Genomic DNA, 27,558 nt, shown 5'->3' with positions numbered 1-27,558 from the left:
AACACAATCTTAATTTACTACTGTCGTTACTAAAGTTGATGAGTTTCTCCACGTTGTACTCCTATAATCTATTGAATAGTTTCCAATTGTCGAAGTTATAGGTTCAGTTGTACGAATTGGATTATCAGTTGGTTTATGGTTTGGTTTTACTATGGGTTCATCAGCTGGTTTATCGACTGACTCATCAACAGGTTTATCAGCTGGCTTCTCTCCTGAAGTTTCTGATTCATCAAGCGGTTTCTCAACCGAAGTTTCAGGTGTTTCTGTTGTGGTTGCTTTTTCTGTACCATGTTGTTTCCAAGTATCTGGATAGTTTGGCTTAGAAGGATACCCGTGGTAGAAATCACCGTTCACTGCCTGTGATGTAATGATAGCTTGATTTCTATAAGAAGTCCGAGTTGGGTTTACTTCATTGGTAGTAGAAACAATACAAATATCTCCGTGGTCATTAGCAGTAAGTGTCTTGTACTCAGTCACAGTTTCCGTTCTTGTAATTTCATGAGTCACAGTCAATGTGACCGGAGTAGGACAAGTAGTGATGATATAGCAATCAGTATCAGTGTCTTCCTTAGTTTTATAAATTGGGATATTATCAGTATTTATTATGTTTTGGGTATAATCGAAGGAACCTTGAGCATGGCCATGCCCACCGACAACTCTGTCATCCATAGTTTTAGTTTCAGTGCAAATGGTATCAATAGTTGCAGCAGTCTTTGTAATAGCAACGGTACCAGCGTTTGCCGTAACAGTAGCAGCAAGAGTTGCACGGGTTGTATGAACCTCAAAACCACTATTATCAACTCTAGTATTTCCACTATTATCCGTGTGGTCCAGATAGTCATAACAAGTATTAAAAGGACAAAATGTGGTTGTAGTTTCACCAGAAGAGAATAACTCAATTGTAGTTGAAGGACACCAAATGTATGTTACAGTTTGATTGTGGACATTGAATGTTGTCGCTTTTGTACATTCGGTTGGAAAATAATTACATGAAACGTCGTTCCATGAATTGCCTTGTGAAGATGTTTGCTTAAGTTCACAAGTGACTGGCATTTTTGTTGTCATTGGATGTTCTGGTTTTGGATAGTATGTTGTTCTATCAGTAGAACCACTATCATGCCAAGTACTATTATCATGTGAAATACTATCTAGGTCAGGGGTAGCTGATACTTCATTTGATACTTCAGATGGGATATAAGAACTCCAAGAATCAGTCAGGGTTGTAGGCTCACATTTAAAAGATGGTCTACCACCAGACTTATCAAAAATACACAGTTGTTCAGGACAAGAAGTAACTTGAACAAGGTAATCATAATAATGGACCAAGGATGTGTCACAATTATAAGGACAATACGTTCTTGAAGCAAAGTAAGTACAACCATACGGAACTGTAGGTGGGAAGTTTGGTGGTGGTGTTACTGAACCAGTTGGACAACCATAAGAAAACGCTACAGTAGTAGTATATTCATCAGTTGAAAAGGTCAATTCACAGTTGGAAACCGGAGTTGGATGAGGATAAAAATAGGTATTATCATCTAGTGGATGAGCAACTGAGGGGGGAACAATTGAACTTGAAGTAGAGTGAATTGTTAATGATAATGAAGAGTTCACTAACAATCCAAAAGCATATAAAAGTTTTAGTTTGTACATGGCTTTGGGGGGGGGTGGTATCAATATTGGTGCAGTGTATCAACTTACCTGATTGAAAGTGATCTATTCGATGGGTTTATATATTATTGGGGTGCTTCAAGTTCTGGCAATACTCTTTTTTTTGCAGCTTAATTTCTTCTCTCCGTGTTTTGTTTTGATCCGTGACCATTGGATGTGGCTTGAAAAGAAGTTTCTAGGGAGCCATGTTCCACATTAGTAATATGATATTGGATGAGATATTTATGCCAAATTATTCGATTACAAGATTCCAAGAAAAGATCATCTAAGCCTTGCTGTATTCTAAGTGTATGAGAATATCAATGTGTTTTGAATAAGCAAGAATTCATAGAGATGATATCTGTCTAGTCAAGTTTCTAAAGTGAATGCCTACAAGTAGAGTAAAAAAACATTAAGTTGAATCCCTTGCAAACCGAATTAAATCATATATCTAGAGAATAACAAGTAAAATATGTTCTCTAAAATCACACTTCCTTACTCTCTGGCTGTGATTCACTTGGCAAGCTTCGGAGCCAAGACTTTGGTTCTTGTTGGTTTATTCCGATCCTTCCATGCTCGACATCCCTTCAAGATCAATAGAACTGATGTTTTGTACTTTTGCTGCTTCATTCTTGTTATTAATGAGGCAGCACTTTATTTCCTTGTGGCTTCAGTGTTTTACAATGAATCCCAGAAGCAGAAGTAAAATTAATTACTACAAATCTTACATAACCTAGAATTTGGTATTATTCCTTAAAAATATCAAGAAAGAACAAGACAAGATGTCTATTGATAGGATTATACTGATTCTTATCAACCTGGTCACCTTTTCACTGAAAGACCTTGGCAAATAGTCATTAACTTCAAAGTAGATTTCTTCTCAATTAACAGTTCCAATAAATCACGGATTTAAGGACTATTTATAATAACGACAAGTCATAATTCTACATACATAAAGTAACTCCCCTATCAAAGCTCTAGAATGAAGATCATCTAAAGCTTTATCCTATTCCTTCAAGTTGTTCACTTCCAATTGAAGTATCATAACCAAAAACTAATTTAGTTCATTCATTTTGTGTTATCATTCTTTCTCTCTTCCGAAGCAATTCTTTAATAACAATAAGATCCCTCTCTCTCTGTCTGCCCCATACAAAAAAAAAAAAAAAAATTAAATGATAAACAAATTTCACATCAAGGCAAGTTCATACTTTTTCATTGCTTCACAAAATCACTTCCTTTGCATATACATACCATGTCTGAATCACTGCCACCACCTCAAAAGAAACATAAACCGACATCATCTAAATTAACTCGAGCAATATCAGCATGTAAACGATGTCGAACCAAGAAAATCAAATGTGATCAAAAATTCCCTCAATGTGGGAAATGTGAAGCCAACGGAGTTGAATGTATTGGGGTTGATCTGATTACAGGTAGGGAAATCCCACGATCTTATATTGTTCATTTAGAAGAAAGAGTAAAATTTTTAGAAGAAAAATTAAAGTTACAAGGTGAGATAGGTGGCATTGATGATGATATTAATACCCCTGGTGGTAGTAGTAAGAATGGTGATGAATTGGTAAGTGATAAACCAAGTATTAAAAAAGAAAATCCTTTGATTAATAGTAAACATGATTCTATTGCATTTTCAAAACTCATGTCTACTGCGGTTAGAGTACAAAATAGATTATCTGATCCAAATATTAAAACAGGCTATCTTGGGCAAAATTCGGCCCATACCACAACTACTGACACTGGCATTGATGATACTAATTGTAGTATTGCACCAGCAGTATTACCACCTAAATCAACGGCAATGCAATTTCTTCGAGTATTTTTCCATCAATGTAATTCTCAATTACCATTATTCCATCGAGAAGAATTTTTACGAGATTATTTTATTCCCGTATATGGAGAATTTGATGAGTCAATATCCCTTGCATCGAATACTACTAGTATTAATAAATCATTTTTCAAGAACATGGATAAGACGTCTTATTGGTTCGACATTTATAAATCGAAAATTCAACAACTTTTATCTGAAAGTTCTACAAAAGACATTCAATCAATTGCTAATAATATAATCCCCCCCATCAAATATCGGAAACCATTATACTTCCTTAATTTATTATTTGCAGTAGCGACTCTGGCTAATCATTTACGATATCCCATACATATTTCTGAATCATTTAGATTGGCTGCAATGAGATTTTCTCAGGATGTCGATAATTCGATTGATCCTTTGGAACATTTACAAGGAATATTATTATATGCTGGCTATTCAATCATGAGACCAACAAATCCTGGGGTATGGTATATTATGGGAGAAGCATTACGAATATGTGTTGATTTAGATTTACAAAATGAATTGAAAACAAAATCAAAACAAAATTTCAATATTGATAATTTTACAAGGGATAAACGACGTCGAATATTTTGGTGTTGTTATTCAATGGATCGACAAATATGTTTTTATTTAGATCGACCATTTGGTATACCAGATGAAAGTATTAATACTCCATATCCTAGTGTTTTAGATGATTCCAAAATTATCCCCAATGATAATACCACTGATTATTATAATTGTGGGGATGATGATGAAAATTTTAGTTATAAAAATGTTTCAATTAGTTTTTTTAAAATTAGAAAGATACAAAGTCAAGTAACAAAAATCTTGTATACTAATGCTGAAATTCCTCGAGAATATAAAGATTTAAATCATTGGAAACAATCAATTATCTTACAATTAACTCATTGGAAACAAGAATTATATTCCGATTCAACCATGAAACGAATGAATTGTGATTTTAATAATATTTTTTTCCAATTAAATTATCATCATACATTATTATACATTCATGGATTAAGTCCTAAAAATTATAAATTATCATTAATTGATTATGAAAATTTAACTAATTCTTCAATTCAAGTGATTAATTGCTATACAGAATTATTGAAAACTAAAAGTATTAATTATACTTGGGCTGGAGTTCATAATTTATTTATGGCAGGGACATCATATTTATATGCTTTATATAATAGTAAGGAAATTCGATTAATTAATTCAATTGAGCAAGTTCAAAATATTACTAATAATTGTTTATTGGTATTACAATCATTGATTGGCCGTTGTGATGCTGCAAATTATTGTTGTGAAATTTTCCATAATTTAACCATGATAATATTAAATTTGAAATATTCCCCAGATAATAAGGGTTTAATTACTTCCACTACTACTACCATCAACAACCCTTCTTCTGCATCAAAAGTTTCGCGAGAAAGTCTTTATCGAATTAATAATGGTAATGTGCATTCTAATTTATTTCATTTAGTCACTGAATTAGATCATTTAAACCCATTAACAAAGGTTGTTAATAGTAATGATCAAGATAATATAAGCAATGCTACTGATGTTATGTCATCACCTTTAATGGATCCATCATTATTACCATTAAATCAACAAACAATATTACAATGGAATGATGAAGATTTACAGAATTTTTTAAATGAATTGAATCAATCTAACCAATCATCACCTAGTAATTCATCAATTCGGGATGAGAAAAAAACATTTGAATTAATTCATGATATGCCTAATGAAATAATTTGGGATGAATTTTTCGCCAATAAGCAATGAGAGGAAGAAGGGAAATATTTATTTATTTAAACTAGAACCGAGTGGTTCTTGTTGTATTCTATCTATTCCATAATTTAGACAATCTTAATAGAAGTTTAGAATTGAAACAAACCTAAAACTACAAGTATGTAGATCTCTTTATTGTAGATCATTATTGATAATTTTGGAGTGGGTAAACGAATAGAAAATTACATTCATATCATCAACTGCTGTGAAACACTTTGCTCTATAATGGGCACCAATCAGTAGTTGTACAACAGTTCTAACCAGTTTTAACCGAGACTAACAAACTCTTTCTAATCGACATTAAACACATTTCATTTCTTATAAAAAAAATTTTAACTATAATACTACTACTTATATACAAAAATACAAAAAAAAAATACAAAATATGACAATTATTAAATGATAATTATAATAACAAACTTTCATTTTATAAAACTCATCCCTTCACTTTTCTATCCTTTCAGGAATCCCAATTTTTTCCAAATTGATGATTTTCGTTTCGTTGATTTATCAGTACTATTATTCTTGTTCTTATCAGTATTCTTATCACCCAGTGATATAATACTATTATTATCATTACTTTTAATACTATGAATAAATCCACCAACACTACCACTACTCTTGACACTACTATTTCTTTTATTTCTTTTTTTCATTCTTAATTCTTCTTGTTTCCGTTTAACTTCTTCATCATCTTCTATACTAATTAATGATTTCACTTTATACATCGATCCATTCCCACCATTACCATCAGATAAATCATCATGAGACATTGAACCAGAATTGACATTCCAAGTTTGACTTTTATAAATGGCATGAATTTTATCATCAATTATAATTGAATCATCTTTTGATTTAATTCCAATTAAATAATTTTTCAGTGCTTGTAATGAATTATCCGATATGGTTTGAATCCAATCAAAATATTTATCTGGAGAATTGAAAGGAGTGTTATTGATTTCTGTCATTTTTTCATTGAACATTTCTTGTCGTTTTTTGTCATCAGTATATTCTTTTGGAGTTAATGATTCAATTGATTCAATTGATGAATTATCGTCAGCATCATGATCATCGGATAAATCTGGAGTAGATGAACTCTTGTTACAGGAAGTTGTTTGTGAATGTTTGGGAGTTAATTCTGAACTTGGAGTTTTACTAATTGAAAACGTAATTGTTGGTTTATTGAATTTCACTGCTGAAGATGAAGATGAAGAAGTGTTGGTAGTGTCGTCATTAAATCCAATTAATAATCCAACTAAAATAACCGGGATAGTAGAATATTTGACAATATATGAAGATAATTTAATTAAATATAAATTATTCAATTTATTCATTTTCACCGGGTATTTGAAATTTAAATTTGATGATTTATTACCAATAATAATCAAATTTGGTTGGTATTGTTTAAATAAATGATCAATCATATATTTTTCACCCTTTAAAGGTTTACTACTATCGCCACCACCACCACCAACAACTAAACTTTCATTTTCATTCTCATAATCAATAACAAATTCCACAGTTATCTTCAATTTCAAATTCAATTGAGAAATATATTCCATTAAATAATTTAATAAATTACAACATTTTTGATATAAATAATCTTCCACTGATAATTTTTTCTTTTTGTTGCTGTTGTTATAATCTTTAATAAATTTAATCGGGATTAATCCTGCTATCACTAAATAATCCCCATCAGCTAATAATGTTGGTTGATTTTGTAAATCTTGTTTAATATGAAATAACCAATCTAATGAATGCCAAGTATGTCTTCTTCCAGAAATTATCGTTAATAAAGTACGAGTATAATCATTATGAGTAGTTTCTCCATATCTGACGGTTAAACTAATACTTTTATAATTATTTTCATTACTAGTAGGATAATCTTGTCGCTTAACACCTGTCGCCACATTACCATTAGCACCAGTAGCGCCATCTGAAGTGGAACCTTTTCTTGTACTAGGAGATAAATAATAAGTTTTTTGATTATCAAATTTAAATTTATCTAAATCATTATTTTTTGATTTTGTAGTTTGAAATTGGGGATCAAGAGCCATTAATTCTTCATCTGTCAATCCCACTAATGATTTTCTTCTTGGTGTTGGAAGTTGTTGTGTCTCTTTTAAATCATTTATTGGGGTGCTGATATTAGTAGCAGTGAGTAAAGGCGAACTATTAACACTACTATTACCACTTCCACTGCCACTTTGACTATCTTCATCTTGTTCATCCTGTTGTTCTTGCTGTTCTTGTTGTTCTCGTTCTTGTTTATGATACTCAATGGTGGCTTCTGATATGTTTTCAAACATATTATTGTATTCCACTTGTTGTTGACTAACTTTATTTTTAAGAATTGATTTCGCTGGTGGCGGAGGTAATTTCAAACGTTTTCTTTTAGTAAACCCGGTTGAAGTAGTGCCAGCACTACTACTATGTCTTCGACTAGTACCACTACTACTAGTGTTATTGTTGCTACCATTACCGAAATTGAAATCTTGAAATGGTATAAATATCTTTGGTGTAGAACCAGAACCAGAAGAAGAACCAAAAGTATAATTACTATCAAAAAGATGATGATGCTGTTGAGATGGATTATTTAAATTATAGATTGGAGTGGTATAAGGAAAATCTGATTCATATTCTGGTGGATGTAAATTATTGAATGAAACACATTTTGAAAAATTTGGATATTTAGCTAAAAAGTCTTTGGTAGGAGTGGTACTATTTAGATTTTCCTTATCATTATTAGTAGAATTTGTTGCAGTTGTTGTTCTTGGGGTTGAACTATTATTAGTATTAGAAGTGGTAGTTGTCAAAGTATTGGTAAGATTATTATTTGTGATAGATGTAGTAGTTAAAAACGTTGTCATCTAATTCACAAACAATAAAAATAAGTAAAAAAATGGAATTTTGTTGGGGGGATATAATCTAATTGATATAGAGTGGTATAAGTATAAAATTGGTATGTTGATTTGTTGGATTAATACTAATGAAATAAATCTGGGGTAATCAAAAATATGAAAAATGACTTGGGTGGCTTGATGGGTTGTTATTTATAACAATTGACAAATTTCACAAACTTAGGAATGGACACACACGCAAGTACACACTAAAACTAACTAGCTAATAGTCACTTATCTATTATGGAGGTAGTTGGAGGGAGGGCGTGTAAATGAATACCAAAAAATCTAATCAAATTTGAAAAACTTAAACAAACTCGAAGCAAGGAAAGTGTTATTGTGTGTACTGTTTTGCGTTTTCAACAAGTGACTGTTTCTTTGGTTCTGCTTTTCTTGATTGAGTTAAATTATCGAGAAATTAAGAAATTAAGAAAACAATGAGCAACCAATACTAATGTGCTTTTAGTAGAATGGATATTGTTAATTTAAACACGGTGCTGGTGCTGGGGGTGAATAACTTAAAACTTAATCCACAACAATTCAACTAAAAATGTTAATCTAAAAAAAATAAAATAAAATACTGAAACTTAGTAGAAAAACAATGACCGTGTGGTGGTGATATATATGTTATGTATTATAAGATGGGGTTAATTCTTTCTCTATTAGTTGAGATAGACTGATTATGTGGTATCAATTTATATCCCGGACACAGCAGAATTAATGATCAATCTAGGTATAAACTAAATAAAAAAAATTAAATGAAACTTGCGGTGAATGGGCGGGGGTAAGATGCAAAAATTAAAACCTATTCCAGAATCTAGTTGTAGATAGAATGGTATGTTAATGGTACGTGTTTAAAATAGTGATATAATATATCTATCAGAAAGAAGATAATAGAAAGGAAGTAAAAAAGAAGGAAAAGGGGAAATTATAAGAAAATAAAGAAACAGGAAGGACAGACGTATATATATATATCGATCAAATAAATCTTTGGGACTAAAAGACAAGAAAATACGAAATAGAGTAGTAATAGTAGCAGTAGTAGTAGTAGTAGATGGTAGGTCATTAATTAACCAGAAAAAAGTCATTTCGTTTGTTTCATTCTTCTTGCTTTTTGTATTGTATTGTATTGTGTTGTGTTGGATGTATTTCTTAAATGCTACACTACCACATTCGATATATTTTATCAATCCATCATCTAATACTAAACAATTAATTAATCGTTCAATTATTAATTGTGTTAATGCAAGGGAAGGCGACAAGGAGAGGGGGGTGGAAAAGTGGATTCTAAAAAAGCAAGCAATAGAAGAACATCACCTATTCTTCTTGCTTATTAGTCCTCCTGCATATATTGAACTTATTTTCAACCACAGTACACACATGTGCACATAATAAATTACGCCAAGAAAAAAAGCAAAAACAAAAACACACAAAAGAAGAAAAACGCAATAAATAATATACGTATATGCAGTATAAACATCTGAATACGCGCACGTCTCCACCTCTCAACGCTACCATGTCTAGCATCAATTATCATCATAAGTTGTTCCATTCTTTTTTAACCAGGAATACACGCACTCTCTTTCTTGGTGGTTTACAAAACATATTGCCCAGAAAAAAAAAAAAAAAAAAAAAAAAAAGAAAAATCAGAATACTTACCATCACCAACTGCAAGAAGAATTTAATTAATTTACTCAATCTGATTGATAACAACAAGGCTATGCTATAATCTTTCACTTACTCGTAGTGCCAAGTATTTAGATCTGTGATATCTCAACTAACTAAGTACATAGCTTTCCATTACTGATTTTATTGGAAACCAATAAACTACCCTATTTTTTGATATCCGTGTTTCAGACGAGATCATATCTGTCGTCATCTTCGTCATGCAGAATTCGGGTTTCAAAATAAAGGAATTGGTTTTTTTATCCGTAGATCTTAATCAATTGTGTACAGTTTGTTTGCAAAAAAAAAAAAAAAATGCAAGCAAGAATTAACCAAAGTTATCTATGCATGTTTTGTAAAAGTTAAAGTATAATAATAAGAATAGGTAGGTCCAGAAGTTCTTAGAGTAACATTGTTTTCTTCTTTTTTTAGTTGGGAAATTCATTTGCATAGAATAGAAACAAAGAAAGAAAAAGACTACATTGTTTAATTAAGCTCACTTGTTCAAAAAGGTAGTTGTTAGATTGATGATTTCTTGAGAAACAAGCAAACGAATGTTTCTTAACTACAACATTAATTTGATAATGAGGAGGAGAGAGCAAGTAAGGGGAAAGAGGAGGAGGAGGAGTAAAACTCTAAACATCATTAGACGAAACGAAAAGAAAGGGTAAATCACACATACTTGATTATTTTGTAGATCTTCCTATTTTCTTTTTCGTTTAGACTAATACAAAGACTGTTCTTCACAAGAAACCATTAGTACTAACATCAGTCAACATGTAGTGTTGTGTATGTCTTGCTATATATTTAGTAATGAGATATTGTTTCAATTCTCAATGTTCCAATCCAACAAGGGTACAAATCAACATTTACAATATTATACGATGATTTCTGTTAGGGAGTATGTTCAAACCAAATCAACTCCCAAAAAAAAAAAAAAAAAGTATACCTTATGAAACATATATTTATTGCCGCTTAGTTCTCGCGTAACAAAACATTACCTGTGTGGTACATTTCAACAGTATCAGGTTGAGACCAGTTGCATAGGCATGGCTGGATCAATTCAATTCTCAAACAAGAACAACAGAATTAATCTCTTTTCTTGTGTTTTACCCTAACTAGCAGTAACTCACCACCTCCTATAAACATAATACTGTTGTAGCAATAACAACCATGAGTGTTTTCATCGATGTCTAACTTATCATTCTGTAACTCTTTACAAAAGTTGTTCCTGACTACTACTACTACACCAGTAGTTTTCCCACATACGCACACACCACACACCCCTTACGCACCCCTTGGTTTTGTCTCATCGTCAACCAATAGAAGATAAATGGTTCTTTTTTTATTATGATTATCAACCATGCAACTATCTAATATATATATAAAATTGTTTTATTGAAAGATAATACTGTTTGATTTGAGTACTCCCCCCCCATTGTTAAACATTGTTGAGCGCAGCCACAAGCAATGCTGCCAATTTTCCGTCCCCAACAAATCTATTCTCATGATGATCATAATTTATTATCACACCAAAAAGAGAATACAAACAAAGACAATTATTCATTAAGAGTTGTTTAGGGTGATATTAACAATGAAATGATTACTTTTGTTGGTTTATATGTTTTCAAATTGCAGCAGTTGTTAGTGATTATCGGCATTTACTACAGTGGTTACTGATCACTGGATTAAACAAACTTACAATTAAACGAGTTTCCACAAGTAACTGTTTTCTACTAATATTAATTATTCTCATCAACTATGTTTGTTTCATATATTTAGATAGTTAGAATATGTAACATTCTTGTTTAGACAACTCTTCAGTAACAATAGTAAAAGTATATTATCTTCAAAGTTCTTTTTCTATCTTTTTTTCCTGCCCCACGTTTTACTTTTCTTTCTGTTACCTTATAGTCTATTCTTTATTGTTGTTGTGATTTAAAGGTTGTATTGACGAACAACATTGTTATAGATAACAAAAAACAACAAGAGTATTCTCGAGAAATACTCAATACTCTTCTTACATAAAATGGTCTAGAACATTGCAAACGATATCCACTCCACTACCGATTTGCCTGATCATGGGAGTAATTATTATTATTATGAGTACGTAAAGCCACTTTCTTATAATATCTGAAATTAATTGGACCCCTCTCCACACTTCTTTTTTTTTCAGGACCCAGCACATATATTATGTCTGTAAAGAATTATGGATTTTGGTCTAAGCAAAATTGTATTGTACATCATTTGATAAGAAGTTTTCAAATTGATTACATAATTGAGATTTCTGTAAGAGAAGAGAATTGAGTCAAGGGTCGTGTATTAAAGACAAGGTTTTGACGTGGTGAAATGGACAAGCCACTTTGTATTACAATTATCTTACACGACAATGGTCAGAATATCTCCCTCCCCCACCTGACCAAATATTTCCCACGATAAGCAAGAGTTATTAATAGAATTCATAGACATACATACAGTTACATGGATAGATATATCTGTATCTGCGTTGCTATGCCTATAATTGCCTTTACTTTCTCCAACTTTGTTGATACCAATCTTATTCATCCTCCTTCTTTTCAACAAAGAGTAAAGAGATTATGTGAAGACAGTAGGTATAACCATTAGCTGATATATATACAATCTTTAGATCTGAAATTTTTGCTACCTTGTTTGTTTGGGCAAAAATTAAATTTCAAGTTGCTTTAGCCTTTTCTTTTTGTTTGCTATTTTTGGTTTTATTTATACCAAAATTGGTAATTACGCCAGAGATTTATAACAAATGAAATTTTGCCGAGGGTTTTAGAATATAATAAATATCACCATGTCTAATTTTTTTTCATACCTCTTCTTCTTCTTCTTCTTCAACTAAAAATGCCTTCATCAACTAACCCTACACAGACCAATGACAATTGGTTTAATCCAATTCCAATTGAAGATTATTATAAAATTAATGAACAAGCTCGAGCAAATGTTCCAACTTCACCGCCCAATGATGAAACATTAGGTAACTATACTATCAGTTGTGGACCAATTTTAAGATTAGTTGGTACTTGGGAAAACAATGAAAGCAATGAAGATCCAAATTATCGTGCTAGTATATTATTAGTCATTAAAGACACAGAGGCAACTCCTAATGAGACTGGACCGGCCATTACTTATAAAATTGGTCCTTCATCATCATCAACCACGGCTGCTCTGGCCAAATTTTCTACTGGTGAATTTCCTGGAGTTAAATTTTATCAAGAACATGACTATTCCTTTTACAGATATTCAATTGAATTAACTTTGACGGAAAATGAACAAAAAGTAGAATATTTCATTGATAATCATTTTAAACCCAATTTCCAATTTTATTTACCTAGTAAAACCCAATCAATGAATGTTATATCTTATTCATGTAATGGATTCAGTTTAGGTACTGATGCCAATGAATACAAGTCCTCCTTATGGTTAGATGTATTAACTAAACATTCAAAACAACATTATCATGTGATGTTAGGTGGTGGTGATCAAATTTATTGTGATGCTATTAAATTACATAGTGAACGATTAAAGCAGTGGACAGAAATTTCAAACCCTATAAAGAAAAAATCATTCCCTGTGGATGATGAAATTATTAATGAATTTAAACAATTTTATTTGAATCATTATTTAGGTTGGTTTGGTAAAGGATATTGGAAGGGGACTAATTCTAGTGTATTAGAATCATTATTCCCTTTAAGTTCTGCTCAAATCCCTTGTGTTAATATTTTTGATGATCATGATATAATTGATGGGTTTGGATCGTATCATGATTCTACTATGAATGCCCCCATTTTCACTGCCGTGGGTAATGTTGCTTATAAATATTATATGTTGTTTCAACATCATATTAACCCGGAAGAAAAATTACATTTATCTGATCCATCATGGGTTTTAGGATCAACTACAGGACCATTTATTAAACAAAAAAATCATTCAGTGTTTATGAGATTAGGTAAAGAAATTTCTTTGTTGGGATTAGATTGTCGTACTGAAAGAAAATTAAAACAGATAGTCGATCCATCAACTTATAATATTATTTTCGATCGATTAAAGAAAGAAATTGGTAGTACTTCAGACACAAAACATTTATTGGTTATGTTGGGAGTACCAATTTTATACCCTCGATTAGTATGGTTGGAAAAAGTTTTAACATCAACAGCATTGATCCCCATTAGAAAATTAGCTCAAAAGGGAGTCATCGCCAAAGGTTTAGTCAATGAATTTGATGGTGATGTTGAAGTCTTGGATGATTTAAATGATCATTGGTGTTCTAAACATCACAAGGCAGAACGTAATCGTCTTATCAAAAGATTACAAGAATTTGGTGCTGCCAATGGGGTCAGAATTACTATATTATCTGGAGACGTTCATTTGGGTTGTATTGGAAGATTAAAATCAAAATTTCATTCCCACCCTAATGCTCATCAATTTTTACATGATGGTGATCATCAACTGACAGAAAAATTGAATAAAGATGTTATTGAAACTCCAGAATATGATCCAAGATTATTATTTAATATTACTAGTTCGGCTATAGTTAATGCACCACCTCCTGATGCTATGGCAACATTATTAAATAAAAGAAGTGGCATTCATCATTTCAATCGTGATACCGACGAAGATATTCTCCCGTTATTTATTAAAAATCTTGATGGATCAAATCGTGATAATAAACAATTTTTAAACGAAAGAAATTGGAGTGATTTAATTCTTGCCAAGCAATCAATCATTTATAAGGATAATGTTTCTTCTAACGATCAAGAAGAAGAAGAAGAACCGATTCGTAAATTTCCTCAACCAGTACTTGACGGTAGTAACACAGATTTATTAAAAGATCAAACAGTTGATAGTAGACATGTGAAATATCCATTATACCTGGATTCTTTAGTGACTACATTAAGATTTGAAAAAGATAAATCTGATTTAAGTAGTCCAAGTGTTGGTTATGAAGTTTTAATTCCTAAATTGTTTGGTAAATATAAATTGGATCCAGCACCAGTTAAACACGTTGATCAATGAACCAGATAGTTTATTTATTTATAGTATTTTTTTATCGACACTCATGTTAATTTGCATTATTTTTCTTTAAGCAATACTAATAAAAGTAAACAATATGTATTTTAGTAATAACTTTTTATAAATCTCAAACTAACTAGTAAAAAATCTATTCAACGATATAAATTCTACCTTCATAAGGAGACAAAACTGATGTATCATATTCAGATTGTTGGACATTGGTACTAATCAATTTAAATTCTCCTTCAATCAATGGTTTAAATGGAATCAGTTCATTTGCAAAGTTAAGTGTCACATAAGCTTTAGGTAAACTTCCATCTTGATGTTGCTTGATATAGGTGAACACTTTTTCATTATTGAAATCTAAAATATCAAATGATCCATAAATAAATAAATCTTTATAATTTTTCCTTAATTTCAATAAAGTTTGATAAAATTTTAATACTGAATTTGGATCTTTTAATTCATTAGCAACATTAATTTGTTTATAATTATCATTAACTCTAGTCCATGGTTGGTGTGTTGAAAACCCTGCATAAGGTTCATTATCATTCCATTGAACTGGTGAACGAGCATGATCTCTTGCCACTAAATTAATCACATCTAACAATTTTTCTTCACGTTGTTTAAAATCTGGTTCATTACCATATCTCTTTTTGAAATCTTTATAATAATTAATGGTATTGATATCTTTATATTCATCGATCGACCAAGATCTTGGTAAATTGGTCATTCCAATTTCTTGTCCTTGATAAATAAACAATGTCCCCGTTAATGTAGTTTGTAACATGGCTAATAATTTCCCAGTCTTGACTGATGAATCTAATGATTTAGTATTTCCAAATCTTGAAATACATCTTGGTTGATCATGATTTTCAATGAAAACAGTTGACCAAGCATCGGTACCCTTTATAAAATCACTTTGATTTTTAATTGCCTTTTTGAAATCAATTAAATTCCAACCATTATATCTAAATCTATCTTGATCATTTGATCCAACTTCAACCAAATCAAATAAGAAAATCATGTTTAATTCTTTTCTTTTAGCACTAACATATTTTAATGCTTCATCTCTATCACAATGGCCAATTTCCCCTACGGTCATAACATCATATTTAGAAGTGACTTCACGATACATTTCTTGATGAAACTCATGAATTCTTGGTCCATTAGAAGTTAAATCACCAGATGGTTGATACGTTTGATCAGGGAAAACAATAGGAGCATCTTTGAATGATTGATCTTTAGAATATAAACCAGCAACATCAATTCTAAATCCATCAACCCCTTTTTGAAACCATGATTTCATGGCTGAATTATAAATTGCTTGACGACATTCTTCATTTTCCCAATTTAAATCAGGTTGCCCCTTGGCAAATAATCTTAAATAATATTCATCAGTTAATTCATCATATTCCCAGGCTGACCCGGAAAAGTATGACATCCAATTATTTGGTGGTAATTTTTCTCCTGTTTTAGAGTCAATTTTAGGTTTTTTCCAAATATACCAATCTCTTTTGGGGTTTGTTTTCAGAGATCTTGATTGTTTAAACCATTCGTGTTCAGAAGATGTATGATTGACTACTAAATCACAAATAATTTTCATTCCTCGCTGATGACATCCATCAATTAAATTTTGCATATCTTCCATAGTACCAAAATCAGGGTTTATAGATTCATAATCACTAATATCATATCCCATATCTTCCATAGGAGATTTATACATTGGGCTTAACCAAATAATATCAATACCCAATTCTTTAAGATAATCCAATGTAGAAATTATCCCGGGAATATCACCAATTCCATCACCATTGGAATCTTTATATGAAGCTGGCCAAATTTGATAAATAGTAGCGTCTTTCCACCAAGTATACTCAATTGTCATAACTAATAGGTTGGTTAATGAAGAAGAAACGAGTACTGAGAAAAATTATAGAAACAAAGAAGAGGAACGGAGGGATATAAATATTATTTTTCAATACCTAGACGTTCTATTTGCTTACGTGGAAAATTCAGAATTAAGTGGTGGAGCTATACTTCCTTTCTTCCCCCGCTCACCATATTCTTTTTGCAACTTTTCTCGCTTAATACAATTATTCCGATAATTATGACGATAATAAGTGCTTTTTTTTATCTAAACGAAGAAACTTAAAACAATAGGGATGTTGTGAAAAACTGGAATGTCCTGTATATCAGTGGGTTCGAAGATAGTGTAAATAACAATCAAATCCCTCTCCGGAAGACGTAGATTCTAACATCGATTTATATAACTGCAAACAAGCTGTTATGTTGGTAGAGGGGATGAAGTCTACAATAAATATAACCTCGTGCAAGTACTTATTAATACTCATAATTATGGAATCTTTATCAAGTTTAAAGAAAACCGCATTGGAGGTAGCCATTAGCAACTCATATACAGCATTACTCTTAAGGTTATCTTCTCGCAATAATTCTCGGAATATTTTCGCAATATTTCTCGCAATGATTTGAAAACTCTTTCAGTTTTGTGATTAGTTTGTATTGGGTGGCTTTAACCCGCCATCTGGGATGATATAAACAATGAAAGGAGTAACATAATACTTAGAGTTTAAAGTACTCTCTTCCTTCATTTTGTAACCGTCGGAAAAACCAGCGACAAACAATAGCTCCAAAAAAAATATTGTTGAAACCAAGCTTACTCCTGTAAAAAAAGGCACCTTTCTTGGAGTAGTTGTTCCGATGCTTTGATTTTGACAATCGAAGATCCAGCATCAACGGTTTATATGTATGTGAACCAACCGTTTGATAGGAGTAATCTTAAAAACTATTTCCTTGTAGTATTCTCATTAATTATTCTTGTCTCGGCTTGTGAGTCTAAAATGTAGAATAGGTTCACTTTGAGCAATTCAACATGAATACTTCATTGTTGGGGAAGCAATTGGTTTCTGTTTCCTCGCATTAACATGGTGTCACTAATAGTAGGTACCTAATACATCTAAGATATCTTTTCCTTCTCCCCGCCATTTCTCCATGTTACTGTGTGGTGTGATGAACTATACTTCTTTCCCCTCTATTAAATGGAAATATGGTGGTTTGTAAAAGGGTGGCTTGATGTTTCGCCCGTAACATAGTTTATTTTATTCTTTTTCAACCCAACAACAGCGATAACTATGCAACCGGAATTTATGGCGCTGCTTCGTTGCACCAATTTCCTTCGAGACGGCCAATATCGGGAACGAGAACGAGGACCGCACAGGTAAAAAAAATCGTACCGCATGGCACCGCATTAGTTTACTCAACAAAAAATATATTGTCTATTCCACAATGTAAAAAAAAAAAAAAAAAGAAATGTTCTTTGTTCCGGAACAAATATCACCAAATATAATAAAGTGAGACCTCGGGCGGATTATTACATCCGGTAATTACTTACTGGGAAGGAAAAATGAACAAGGTTTGCCTTTAAAAAATGCCCGATTATTGGATTCTTTTTCACCTTCGTTCATAATGAGGTTGTTTCATTTATGAATGGGTCAGACGATTAATTTGCTATTGTTTTTTGACATATATTCTGGCAGATATGGTTTGTCAAAAAAAAAAACTCGTCTCTTGTCGTTATTTTTAGTTAAATAATATCCTTTCGTGAGTACGATAAATGGACGTGGTATATTTTTTCTCTCTCCATATCAATTTTGAGATAAATTCTGCACAAACAAGAAAACTTGATTTCAGTTTGCGACAGATTGTTTTAGTATAATTTTCTTGTCATTTGAGTTAAGTTTGAACAGTATTCATACGTTTGTGGTTTTTGGTATTTTGTGATCAACTGGAATGAAGTGAAAAGTATTTTACGAATAGTCTTTTGTGGGGGATAACCCTTTCGTCAAGGCTGCGACAATGAACGACTACTATACTTGTTATGATACTCGGATTATGACAAGTGTTGGAACCTATTCTCTTTTCTTTAGTTGCTTTTGCTGAAGTACTGTTTTCACCGTTGAAATGGTTTTCCATGTAACGTTCAATTGTAGGAGTAACTTTTCGCGAGATCTAAAAAACTCTAAAAATTAGGTTGAAAGGCCAAAAGCAAAACAACAACAACAACTCGTATGCCTCTTCCCCCAACCCACCCCTCTCATTTCGCAACAATTTTCGGGAAAATGGTTATTGATTCTATTGCCGCACCAAGACTTTTTTTTAAAAAGTATACCAACCAAGAAATGCAAAAACAAAAGGCACCCCACTAATGTTGTGCTTCTATTGTGTGTGAAATCAAAAAACACTGGAATTACGCCGAGACTGTGCATTAAAACCTCAAAAACCCTCTACTAAACAAAACAAAACTTGTATTCTTGGCTTGGAGAAACAGAAAGTATGAAATATTATAAATACCTGTAATAATGACCACATAATAAACATGTTAATTGGGTTGGTTCTCACAAAAGTATACCTTCAAAAATCTACAACACTGGGGATACAATCATCATGACCATTGAAGAATATAGGCCAGATCAAAAAAACGTTTCCACTCCGTCTATTGTGAGTGTGGATGACAAGACAACTAATGCTTCTCATATTTCCAATGCTGGTCAAGACAATGTCGACGACTATATTTCCAAGTTCTTGGATATGTCCAATACCGCTAAGGCTGAAGATGAAAGAGATAAAACTATGCCGCTTAAAGAATGTATAAGAACCTTCCCTAAAGCTTGTTTTTGGTCAGTCGTTTTATCAACTGCATTGATTATGGAAGGTTATGATACCAATTTGCTTGCTAGTTTTTATGCATATCAAGGTTTTGCTAAAAAATTTGGTAGATACTACGAAGATTTAGGGGAATATCAAGTCCCTGCCAAGGATCAACTTGGGTTGTCGATGTGTTATCAAACTGGTCAACTAGTCGGTGTTTACATTGGTGCTCATTTGGTCGATATTATTGGTTACAGGTACACTCTTATTCCAGCTTTGGCTTCATCCATTGGGTTAATATTCATTCAATTTTTTGCACCAAATGTTAGTGTTTTGATGGTTTCTTATGTGTTGTTAGGGATTAATTGGGGTAGTTATCAAACAGTGTGTGTTTCTTACGCCATGGATATTGCCCCTACCACATTGCGACTTTATCTTACCACCTATATTAACTGTTGTTGGGTGTTCGGACAATTGATTTCATCTGGGGTCGTTAAAGCAGTGCTGGAAATGACAGATCCTCATGCATACCGTATTGCCTTTGCTATTCAATGGATTTGGCCCATTCCAATTATGACAGGTATCTTTTTTGCTCCTGAGTCACCTTGGTTCTTGGCCAGGAAAGGTCGTTTGGAAGAAGCCAAACATTCGTTGGAACGTTTATTGTCTCAAAATAAACATATCCCAGATAAATCTATTGTTTCACAAAGTATGTTGACAAAAATCCAAATGACTATCAAAGAAGAAGACGCTGTTTCTGCTGGTTCATCTATTATCGAATGTTTTAAAGGAACAAACTTTAGAAGAACTAGAATTGCTGCTTTTACTTGGTTAATTCAAAACATTACCGGTTCAAGTTTGATGGGTTATTCAACATACTTTTACCAAAACGCCGGTGTACCAGTTTCCATGTCATTCAATTTCTCAATTATTCAATATTGTTTAGGAATTCTTGGTACCATTGGATCTTGGTTCTTGTCACAAAAATGTGGTCGTTTCACAATCTACTTTTATGGATTATGTACTATGACTCTTCTTTTGTTGCTTACTGGTGGTATGGGTACTTCCGACAAGAAGTCACTTAGTATGGCCGTTGGTAGTATGCTTTTGGTTTACACATTTGTTTATGATTTAACTATTGGACCAATGTGTTACTGTATTGTTGGTGAGATGCCTTCGTCCAAACTCAGAGCCAAGACAGTGATGTTAGCAAGAAATTTGTTTAATATTGCTGGTATTATCATTGCTATCGTAACTCCATACATGTTGAATCCAACTCAGTGGAACTGGAAAGCAAAATCGGCATTCTTATGGGCTGGTTTCGCAATTTTATCAGCTATTTGGGTGTACTTTGAATTGCCAGAAACTAAAGGTAGAACTCTTGCTGAATTAGATAAGATGTTTGAAGATAAAGTCCCAGCAAGAAAATTCAAATACACTACTCCAAACACTTTTGATGCCGGTGAAATGATGGAAAAGATGGGTAATACTGGCCTTAAGAGTATTGTTCTTGATACTGAGCATGTTGAGGAAGCATCTCATATCGAATCAAAAGTCTAAAGGTATTACAAGCTTTTAGATTCTTTTTCAATTCTTCGTTAGTTTAGATATTTTTATGGTTATCTTAAAAGAAATTTGTTTAGTGATGTCCTTCTATAAGAAAGAATAACGTGTTTATGATGTTTATCTAGTATAACAAAATGTAACGTTCGAAAATGCTGAGTGTATTTTTTTACCACTAACATTTGTGCAAATATTAAAAGAAAATTATTGAACAAGGGTCGTTAACAAATGTATATAAAGGAGCTCCATTCTTCTAAACTACTCTACATTCCATACTTGTGCTGCTCCTCATTTCTAGTTGTGACAATGTTTATTGTTTACTCTAAATATTACTCATCCTGAGAATTTTTATTTTGGGAGCATTTTTGATTATGAGAAATGTGGTTGAAATTTTTTTGATCTACAAAACTGCTACTTCTGTTCCACTCTTAAAAACATATACACCCAATTGACAATTACAATGGCGTCTTACACAGTATCATCAACAAAATCGTACATGCAGGCTATGCAGCCCATGATAGATGCCTTAAATAGAATAAATACTGGAAACAAACAACAAAAGATCCCAAACATAGACAATGAAAATGCCAAAATCAGTCCTATAGATAAAATTTTAGATAAATTTGCCAATGTGACCATAGATTCATTAAACCATATTGGAAACAAGAATATAAATAATGATGTTGTGATACATGAAATTGAAGATGCGTGTAATAATATTAGTAAACAACGTGGTCTTGAGGAACTGGAGATTTATACTTTAGTCAAATCATTGCTACTTCAAAGCCCCACCGATGAAGAACTTCAATCATCATTGTTTGATATATTAGGGTTTGATGAATTTGATCTTATTTCCAAAATAATACAAAACAAGCAATCATTCTCCACTAGGGAATCTCTGGCATTAATGTCACCTGAAGAAAGAGCCCAACAAGTTATCGACAATCATCAACGAACCAAAAACCAATCGTTGTTGCCCAAATCAACTCATCAAAAATATCCTAATGTATTCAAAAACCCTGATGTTGGGAATATAATTTCCATAACTGGTAAGAAATTTTCATTGCCACAAGGGACTACCAGAGATTCATACGCCACTCACGAAGAATTAGTGATTCCTTACCCTGAAAACAAACCAAATAAATGGATATCAGAAAAGAATTTGGTTAAAATTTCTGACTTGGATTTCTTATGTCAAGGCACATTTAAAAGCTATAAAAATCTTAACAAAATGCAAAGTTTGGTGTATCCAGTTGCTTATAACACCAATGAGAATATGTTAGTGTGTGCCCCTACTGGTGCCGGTAAAACTGATGTGGCCTTGTTAACAATATTGCATACCATCAATCAATTTGTCACTGAAACTGTTACCGATGATGGGAATGTCTCTGTTGATATTGACTACGATGAGTTTAAAATTGTTTATGTTGCTCCATTAAAGGCGTTAGCAGCAGAAATTGTGGAAAAATATAGCAAAAAACTCAAATGGTTAGGTATAAATGTTCGTGAATTGACTGGAGATATGCAATTGACAAGACAAGAAATAATCAACACACAAATCATAGTGACTACTCCAGAAAAATGGGATGTGGTGACAAGAAAACTGACGGGTGACTCTGAGTTGGTAGCTAAAGTCAAATTATTGATTATTGATGAAGTTCATTTATTGCATGAAGATAGAGGTTCCGTTATAGAGACATTAGTTGCTCGTACTTTGCGACAAGTTGAAAGTACACAACTGATGATTAGAGTTGTGGGGTTGTCTGCCACATTACCAAACTTTATGGACGTTGCTGATTTCCTTGGTGTCAATAGAAATGTTGGGATGTTTTATTTTGATCAAAGTTTTAGACCTGTCCCCTTGCAGCAACAGATTTTAGGTGTTCGAGGTAAGGCAGGTTCAAAGTTGGCTAGAGAAAACATAGACAAAGTATCATATGAAAAACTTGCTGATTATATCAACCAAGGACTTCAAGTGATGGTATTTGTGCATTCTCGGAAGGATACTGTAAACACAGCTAGAACTTTTATTCGAATGGCAGTAGAATATGGAGAACTGGATATTTTCAACTGTTCTGAAGCAGATTCATACGAGAAATTCAAACGAGAAGCCTCAAATAAAAATAGAAGCAAAGAATTAAAAGAATTGTTTGTTCATGGGTTTGGTGTCCATCATGCTGGTATGTTGCGTAGCGACCGTAATTTGACAGAAAAAATGTTTGAAAGTGGGGCAATTAAAGTATTGTGTTGTACAGCCACACTTGCCTGGGGGGTTAATTTACCAGCAGCAGTTGTTATTGTCAAGGGAACGCAAGTTTATGACTCAAAAGCTGGTGGGTTTGTTGATTTGGGAATTTCTGATGTGATACAAATATTTGGTCGTGCCGGTAGACCGCAATATGAAAAGTATGGTACTGGTATTTTGTGTACTACAAGTGATAAGCTCGATCATTACGTTTCGTTACTTACTCAACAACACCCAATTGAATCTAAATTTGGAGACAAACTCATTGATAATTTAAATGCGGAGATTTCATTGGGTACCGTGACAAATGTCGAAGAAGCTGTACAATGGCTTGGGTATACATATATGATGGTTCGAATGAAACAAAATCCATTTGCCTATGGAATTGATTGGAAGGAGTTACAAGAAGATCCCACATTGACAAACAGACGAAGAGAGATGGTGTTCACTTGTGCCAAAAGACTTCACCATTTACAAATGATTATATTTGATGAAAACTCTGAGGCTTTCACCCCCAAGGATTTGGGGAGAATTGCATCTGATTTTTATTTACTCAGCAACTCCGTCGAAATATTCAATCAAATGATGAACCCCTTAGCAACTGAAGCAGATATATTATCAATGATAAGTATGAGTAGTGAATTTGACAGCATAAAATTCAGAGAAGAAGAATCTAAGGAATTGAAGCAATTGGTTGAAGAAGATGCACCATGTCAAGTTGCAGGAGATATTGACTCACCTCAAGGCAAAACAAATATTTTGCTTCAGGCATTTGTGTCACAAGCTCACATCAAGGATTCAGCATTAATATCAGACTCCAACTATGTAGCCCAAAATTCAGCAAGAATATGCCGGTCCTTATTTTTAATCGCTATGAATAGACGATGGGGTAAATTGATGAAAATAATGTTATCATTGTGCAAATCTATTGACAAAAGAATATGGGCATTTGAACATCCAATGACTCAATTTGAATTACCACAACCGGTGTTGCGCAATATAAAGGCCAAAAATCCATCTATGCTTACCCTTAGAGATATGGAAGCAGGTGAACTAGGAGATTTGGTGCATAATTTCAAAATGGGGAGTATTTTGTACAAGCTTATTGGGAAGTTTCCTTTTATTGATATTGAATCGGAAATATTCCCCATTACAACTAATGTGATGCGAGTACATGTTGATTTGCAACCTGACTTTGTTTGGGATGAGAAATACCATGGCAATGCCCAATTTTTTTGGTTAACGGTCGAAGAGTCAGATCGCTCTGAAATTTTGCATGTTGAGAAATTCATTTTACACAAGAAGCAACTACATAGTCCACATGAGATGGATTTTATGATTCCCTTATCGGATCCATTACCAACACAAGTCGTGGTTCGAGTGGTATCGGACCTGTGGATTGGCTCTGAAACAGTACATGCAGTCTCATTCCAACATTTGATAAGACCATCAAATGAAACCATTAAAACTGATTTGTTACGTTTGCAACCACTACCTGTCACAGCATTGCATAATCCAGACGTGGAAAAAATATATTCATCCAAGTTCAAATATTTCAACCCAATGCAAACAATGGTTTTCCATTCCTTATACAACACCAACTCAAGTGTGTTTGTTGGATCCCCCACGGGGTCAGGTAAAACAGTGGTTGCAGAATTAGCAATTTGGCATGCTTTCAATGAGTTTCCCCTGTCAAAAGTGGTTTATATTGCTCCTATGAAGGCATTGGTGCGCGAGAGAGTGGATGATTGGAGGGAACGTATATGCAAAAACACAAGTCATAGATTAGTAGAATTGACAGGTGATTCACTTCCAACAATTCAAGAAGTCAAAGAAGCAGATATAATTATTACTACACCAGAAAAGTTTGATGGTATTTCTCGTAACTGGCAAACAAGAAAGTTTGTGCAACAAGTATCACTAGTAATTATGGACGAAATTCATTTGTTGGCAAGTGATCGTGGACCTATTTTAGAAATGATTGTTAGTCGTATGAATTACATTTCATCACAAACTAAAAAACCAATCAGATTGTTGGGTATGTCAACAGCAGTTTCAAATGCATTTGATATGGCCGGTTGGTTAGGTGTGAAGAATGGTCTTTTCAATTTCCCACAATCGGTTCGTCCTGTACCGTTGCAAATGTACATTGATGGGTTTCCTGAAAACCTTGCGTTTTGTCCATTGATGAAGACGATGAATAAACCAGCATTTATGGCCATCAAGCAACATTCTCCTAATAAGCCAGTGTTGATATTCGTAGCTTCACGTCGTCAAACGAGACTTACGGCGTTAGATCTCATACATTTATGTGGGATGGAAAACAATCCTCGAAGATTTTTGAAAATTTCTGACGATGAATTGCAAGATATTTTAGAAAATGTTAAAGATGATACCTTGCGATTGTCTCTTCAGTTTGGTATGGGATTGCATCATGCTGGGTTGGTTGAATCTGACCGTCAGATATCCCATAAATTGTTTGAACAGGGGAAAATCCAGATATTGATTGCCACTTCTACTTTAGCTTGGGGTGTCAACTTACCAGCTCATTTAGTTATCATCAAGGGAACGCAATTCTTTGATGCTAAAATAGAAGCATACAGGGATATGGATTTAACCGACATTTTACAAATGATGGGGAGAGCAGGTCGTCCAGCTTATGACACTAGTGGTATTGCCATAGTCTATACAAAGGAATCGAAGAAAGTATTTTATAAACATTTTTTGAATTTGGGATTTCCTGTTGAATCTTCCTTACACAAGGTGTTAGATAACCATATTGGTGCAGAAATCTCTGCTGGTACAATTACTACAAGACAAGAAGCAATGGATTTCTTAACTTGGACATTTCTTTATAGAAGGGCCCATAACAACCCCACTTATTATGGGATTGAAGACATTTCTCAATATGGTATTTCACAATATTTGGCAAAATTGATTGATCTGACTATTGAGAATTTAGTGGAATCAAAATGTGTTTATACTGGTGGATCAGATGAGTTACATGCCACGCCATTCTTGGAAATATCATCGTATTATTATTTGTCGCATTTAACCATAAGAAACTTTGTTAATACTGTTACTCCTGATTTTGAATTTAGAGACTGTTTACGAGTTCTTTGTCAAGCAGCGGAATATAATGAATTAGCAACGAGACATGGAGAGGAGTTGATTAATATGGAAATGTCCCAATCAATGAGATACCCTGCAGAAGATTTGAATTGTGAGTTTATATGGGACCCACATGTGAAGGCCTATTTGTTAATCCAAGCATTTATGAGTCGTGTTGAATTGCCAATTGCCGATTATGCTCAAGATACGATTTCGGTATTGGATCAAGCCTTGCGTATTTTACAAGCCTATATTGATGCGGCAGCCGAGTTGGGTTATTTCAAGGTGGTTATGTCGTTTATTCAATTGATGCAGTGTATTAAACAAAGGTACTGGTACGATGATGATCCGGTTTCAGCATTACCTGGATTGAAATTGGTTAATGAAGGTAAAACAAAGCATACATTGAAGTATTTAGGTTCAATGAAAACAGGACAGTTATTTGGATTAGCAAAGAAATTAGGTGTTAGTGGAGAGAATATTGAGAACCAAGGAAATGATTATCATGAGGTAAATGATGAGGAGGCAAAAAAAAAGTTTGTTAAAATTGCATCACATTTGCCTACTGGGAATTTGGAAATTAAACAACAAGAGCAAAATTTGATAAAAGTTGTATTAATTCATGATAATTATCCATTGAACAACGACTTTAAAGTGTATTGTCCACATTTCCCTAAACCACAAAGAGAATCATGGTTTATTATTTTGCATGACGAGAAAGAATTACATTTGCTAAAGAGAGCTTCACCTAGGTTGTCAAACAAGAAAGGAATTATAGTATGTGATCTTGATATTCCTGATGATTTGTTTGGAAAAGAACTTTATCTTGAATGTGTGAATGATGGGTTAGATATTGCTTATTCGGAAAAGATTTCTCTTCTTTGATATAGATATATAAATTGATAATACATATATATAACGGTGTAAGGTACGAGGAATAGAAGACCCTTGACGAAAATTCTGTTGGCTTATTTGCAACCTTGAAAATTAAAAAAAAAAAAAAAAAAAATATACAATCTTACTTATACAACTACTTTTCCTATACCTCCAATAAACATCTGACAACTCTTGCCCCA

At 33.0% G+C, this 27,558-nt stretch overlaps 7 protein-coding genes across 7 annotated transcripts; 4 read left to right on the top strand and 3 right to left on the bottom strand. All coding sequences in view use genetic code 12, as the record gives it.

Annotated features, from left to right (window-relative positions):
- Positions 1-9: 9 nt before the first annotated feature.
- Positions 10-1,650, bottom strand: CD36_54580 (conserved hypothetical protein; the record flags this gene model as incomplete). The annotated part of the gene is made up of 1 exon (XM_002420707.1): positions 10-1,650. One exon carries the CDS (start codon positions 1,648-1,650, stop codon positions 10-12), a length of 1,641 nt encoding a protein of 546 aa, XP_002420752.1.
- Positions 1,651-2,899: 1,249 nt separating this feature from the next.
- CD36_54570 (pyrimidine pathway regulatory protein, putative) lies at positions 2,900-5,284 on the top strand (the record flags this gene model as incomplete). Its single annotated transcript, XM_002420706.1, has 1 exon — positions 2,900-5,284. The coding sequence occupies one exon, from the start codon at positions 2,900-2,902 to the stop codon at positions 5,282-5,284; it is 2,385 nt and encodes a 794-aa protein (XP_002420751.1).
- Positions 5,285-5,742: 458 nt separating this feature from the next.
- On the bottom strand, positions 5,743-8,160 carry CD36_54560 (uncharacterized protein ygr237c homologue, putative; the record flags this gene model as incomplete). Its single annotated transcript, XM_002420705.1, has 1 exon — positions 5,743-8,160. The coding sequence occupies one exon, from the start codon at positions 8,158-8,160 to the stop codon at positions 5,743-5,745; it is 2,418 nt and encodes an 805-aa protein (XP_002420750.1).
- A 4,566-nt stretch (positions 8,161-12,726) lies between these two features.
- On the top strand, positions 12,727-14,898 carry CD36_54550 (uncharacterized protein ygr266w homologue, putative; the record flags this gene model as incomplete). The annotated part of the gene is made up of 1 exon (XM_002420704.1): positions 12,727-14,898. The coding sequence occupies one exon, from the start codon at positions 12,727-12,729 to the stop codon at positions 14,896-14,898; it is 2,172 nt and encodes a 723-aa protein (XP_002420749.1).
- A 145-nt stretch (positions 14,899-15,043) lies between these two features.
- CD36_54540 (alpha amylase, putative) lies at positions 15,044-16,783 on the bottom strand (the record flags this gene model as incomplete). Its single annotated transcript, XM_002420703.1, has 1 exon — positions 15,044-16,783. One exon carries the CDS (start codon positions 16,781-16,783, stop codon positions 15,044-15,046), a length of 1,740 nt encoding a protein of 579 aa, XP_002420748.1.
- Positions 16,784-19,359: 2,576 nt separating this feature from the next.
- CD36_54530 (alpha-glucoside transporter, putative) lies at positions 19,360-21,123 on the top strand (the record flags this gene model as incomplete). Its single annotated transcript, XM_002420702.1, has 1 exon — positions 19,360-21,123. The coding sequence occupies one exon, from the start codon at positions 19,360-19,362 to the stop codon at positions 21,121-21,123; it is 1,764 nt and encodes a 587-aa protein (XP_002420747.1).
- A 463-nt stretch (positions 21,124-21,586) lies between these two features.
- On the top strand, positions 21,587-27,367 carry CD36_54520 (RNA helicase, putative; the record flags this gene model as incomplete). The annotated part of the gene is made up of 1 exon (XM_002420701.1): positions 21,587-27,367. The coding sequence occupies one exon, from the start codon at positions 21,587-21,589 to the stop codon at positions 27,365-27,367; it is 5,781 nt and encodes a 1,926-aa protein (XP_002420746.1).
- Positions 27,368-27,558: the final 191 nt, after the last annotated feature.

Source organism: Candida dubliniensis, chromosome 5, assembly GCF_000026945.1.
Source record: "Candida dubliniensis CD36 chromosome 5, complete sequence".
NCBI classification, from domain to species: Eukaryota; Fungi; Ascomycota; class Pichiomycetes; order Serinales; family Debaryomycetaceae; genus Candida; species Candida dubliniensis.
Note: the sequence above shows the minus strand (reverse complement) of the source record. Positions and strands in the feature narration are given on the sequence as shown.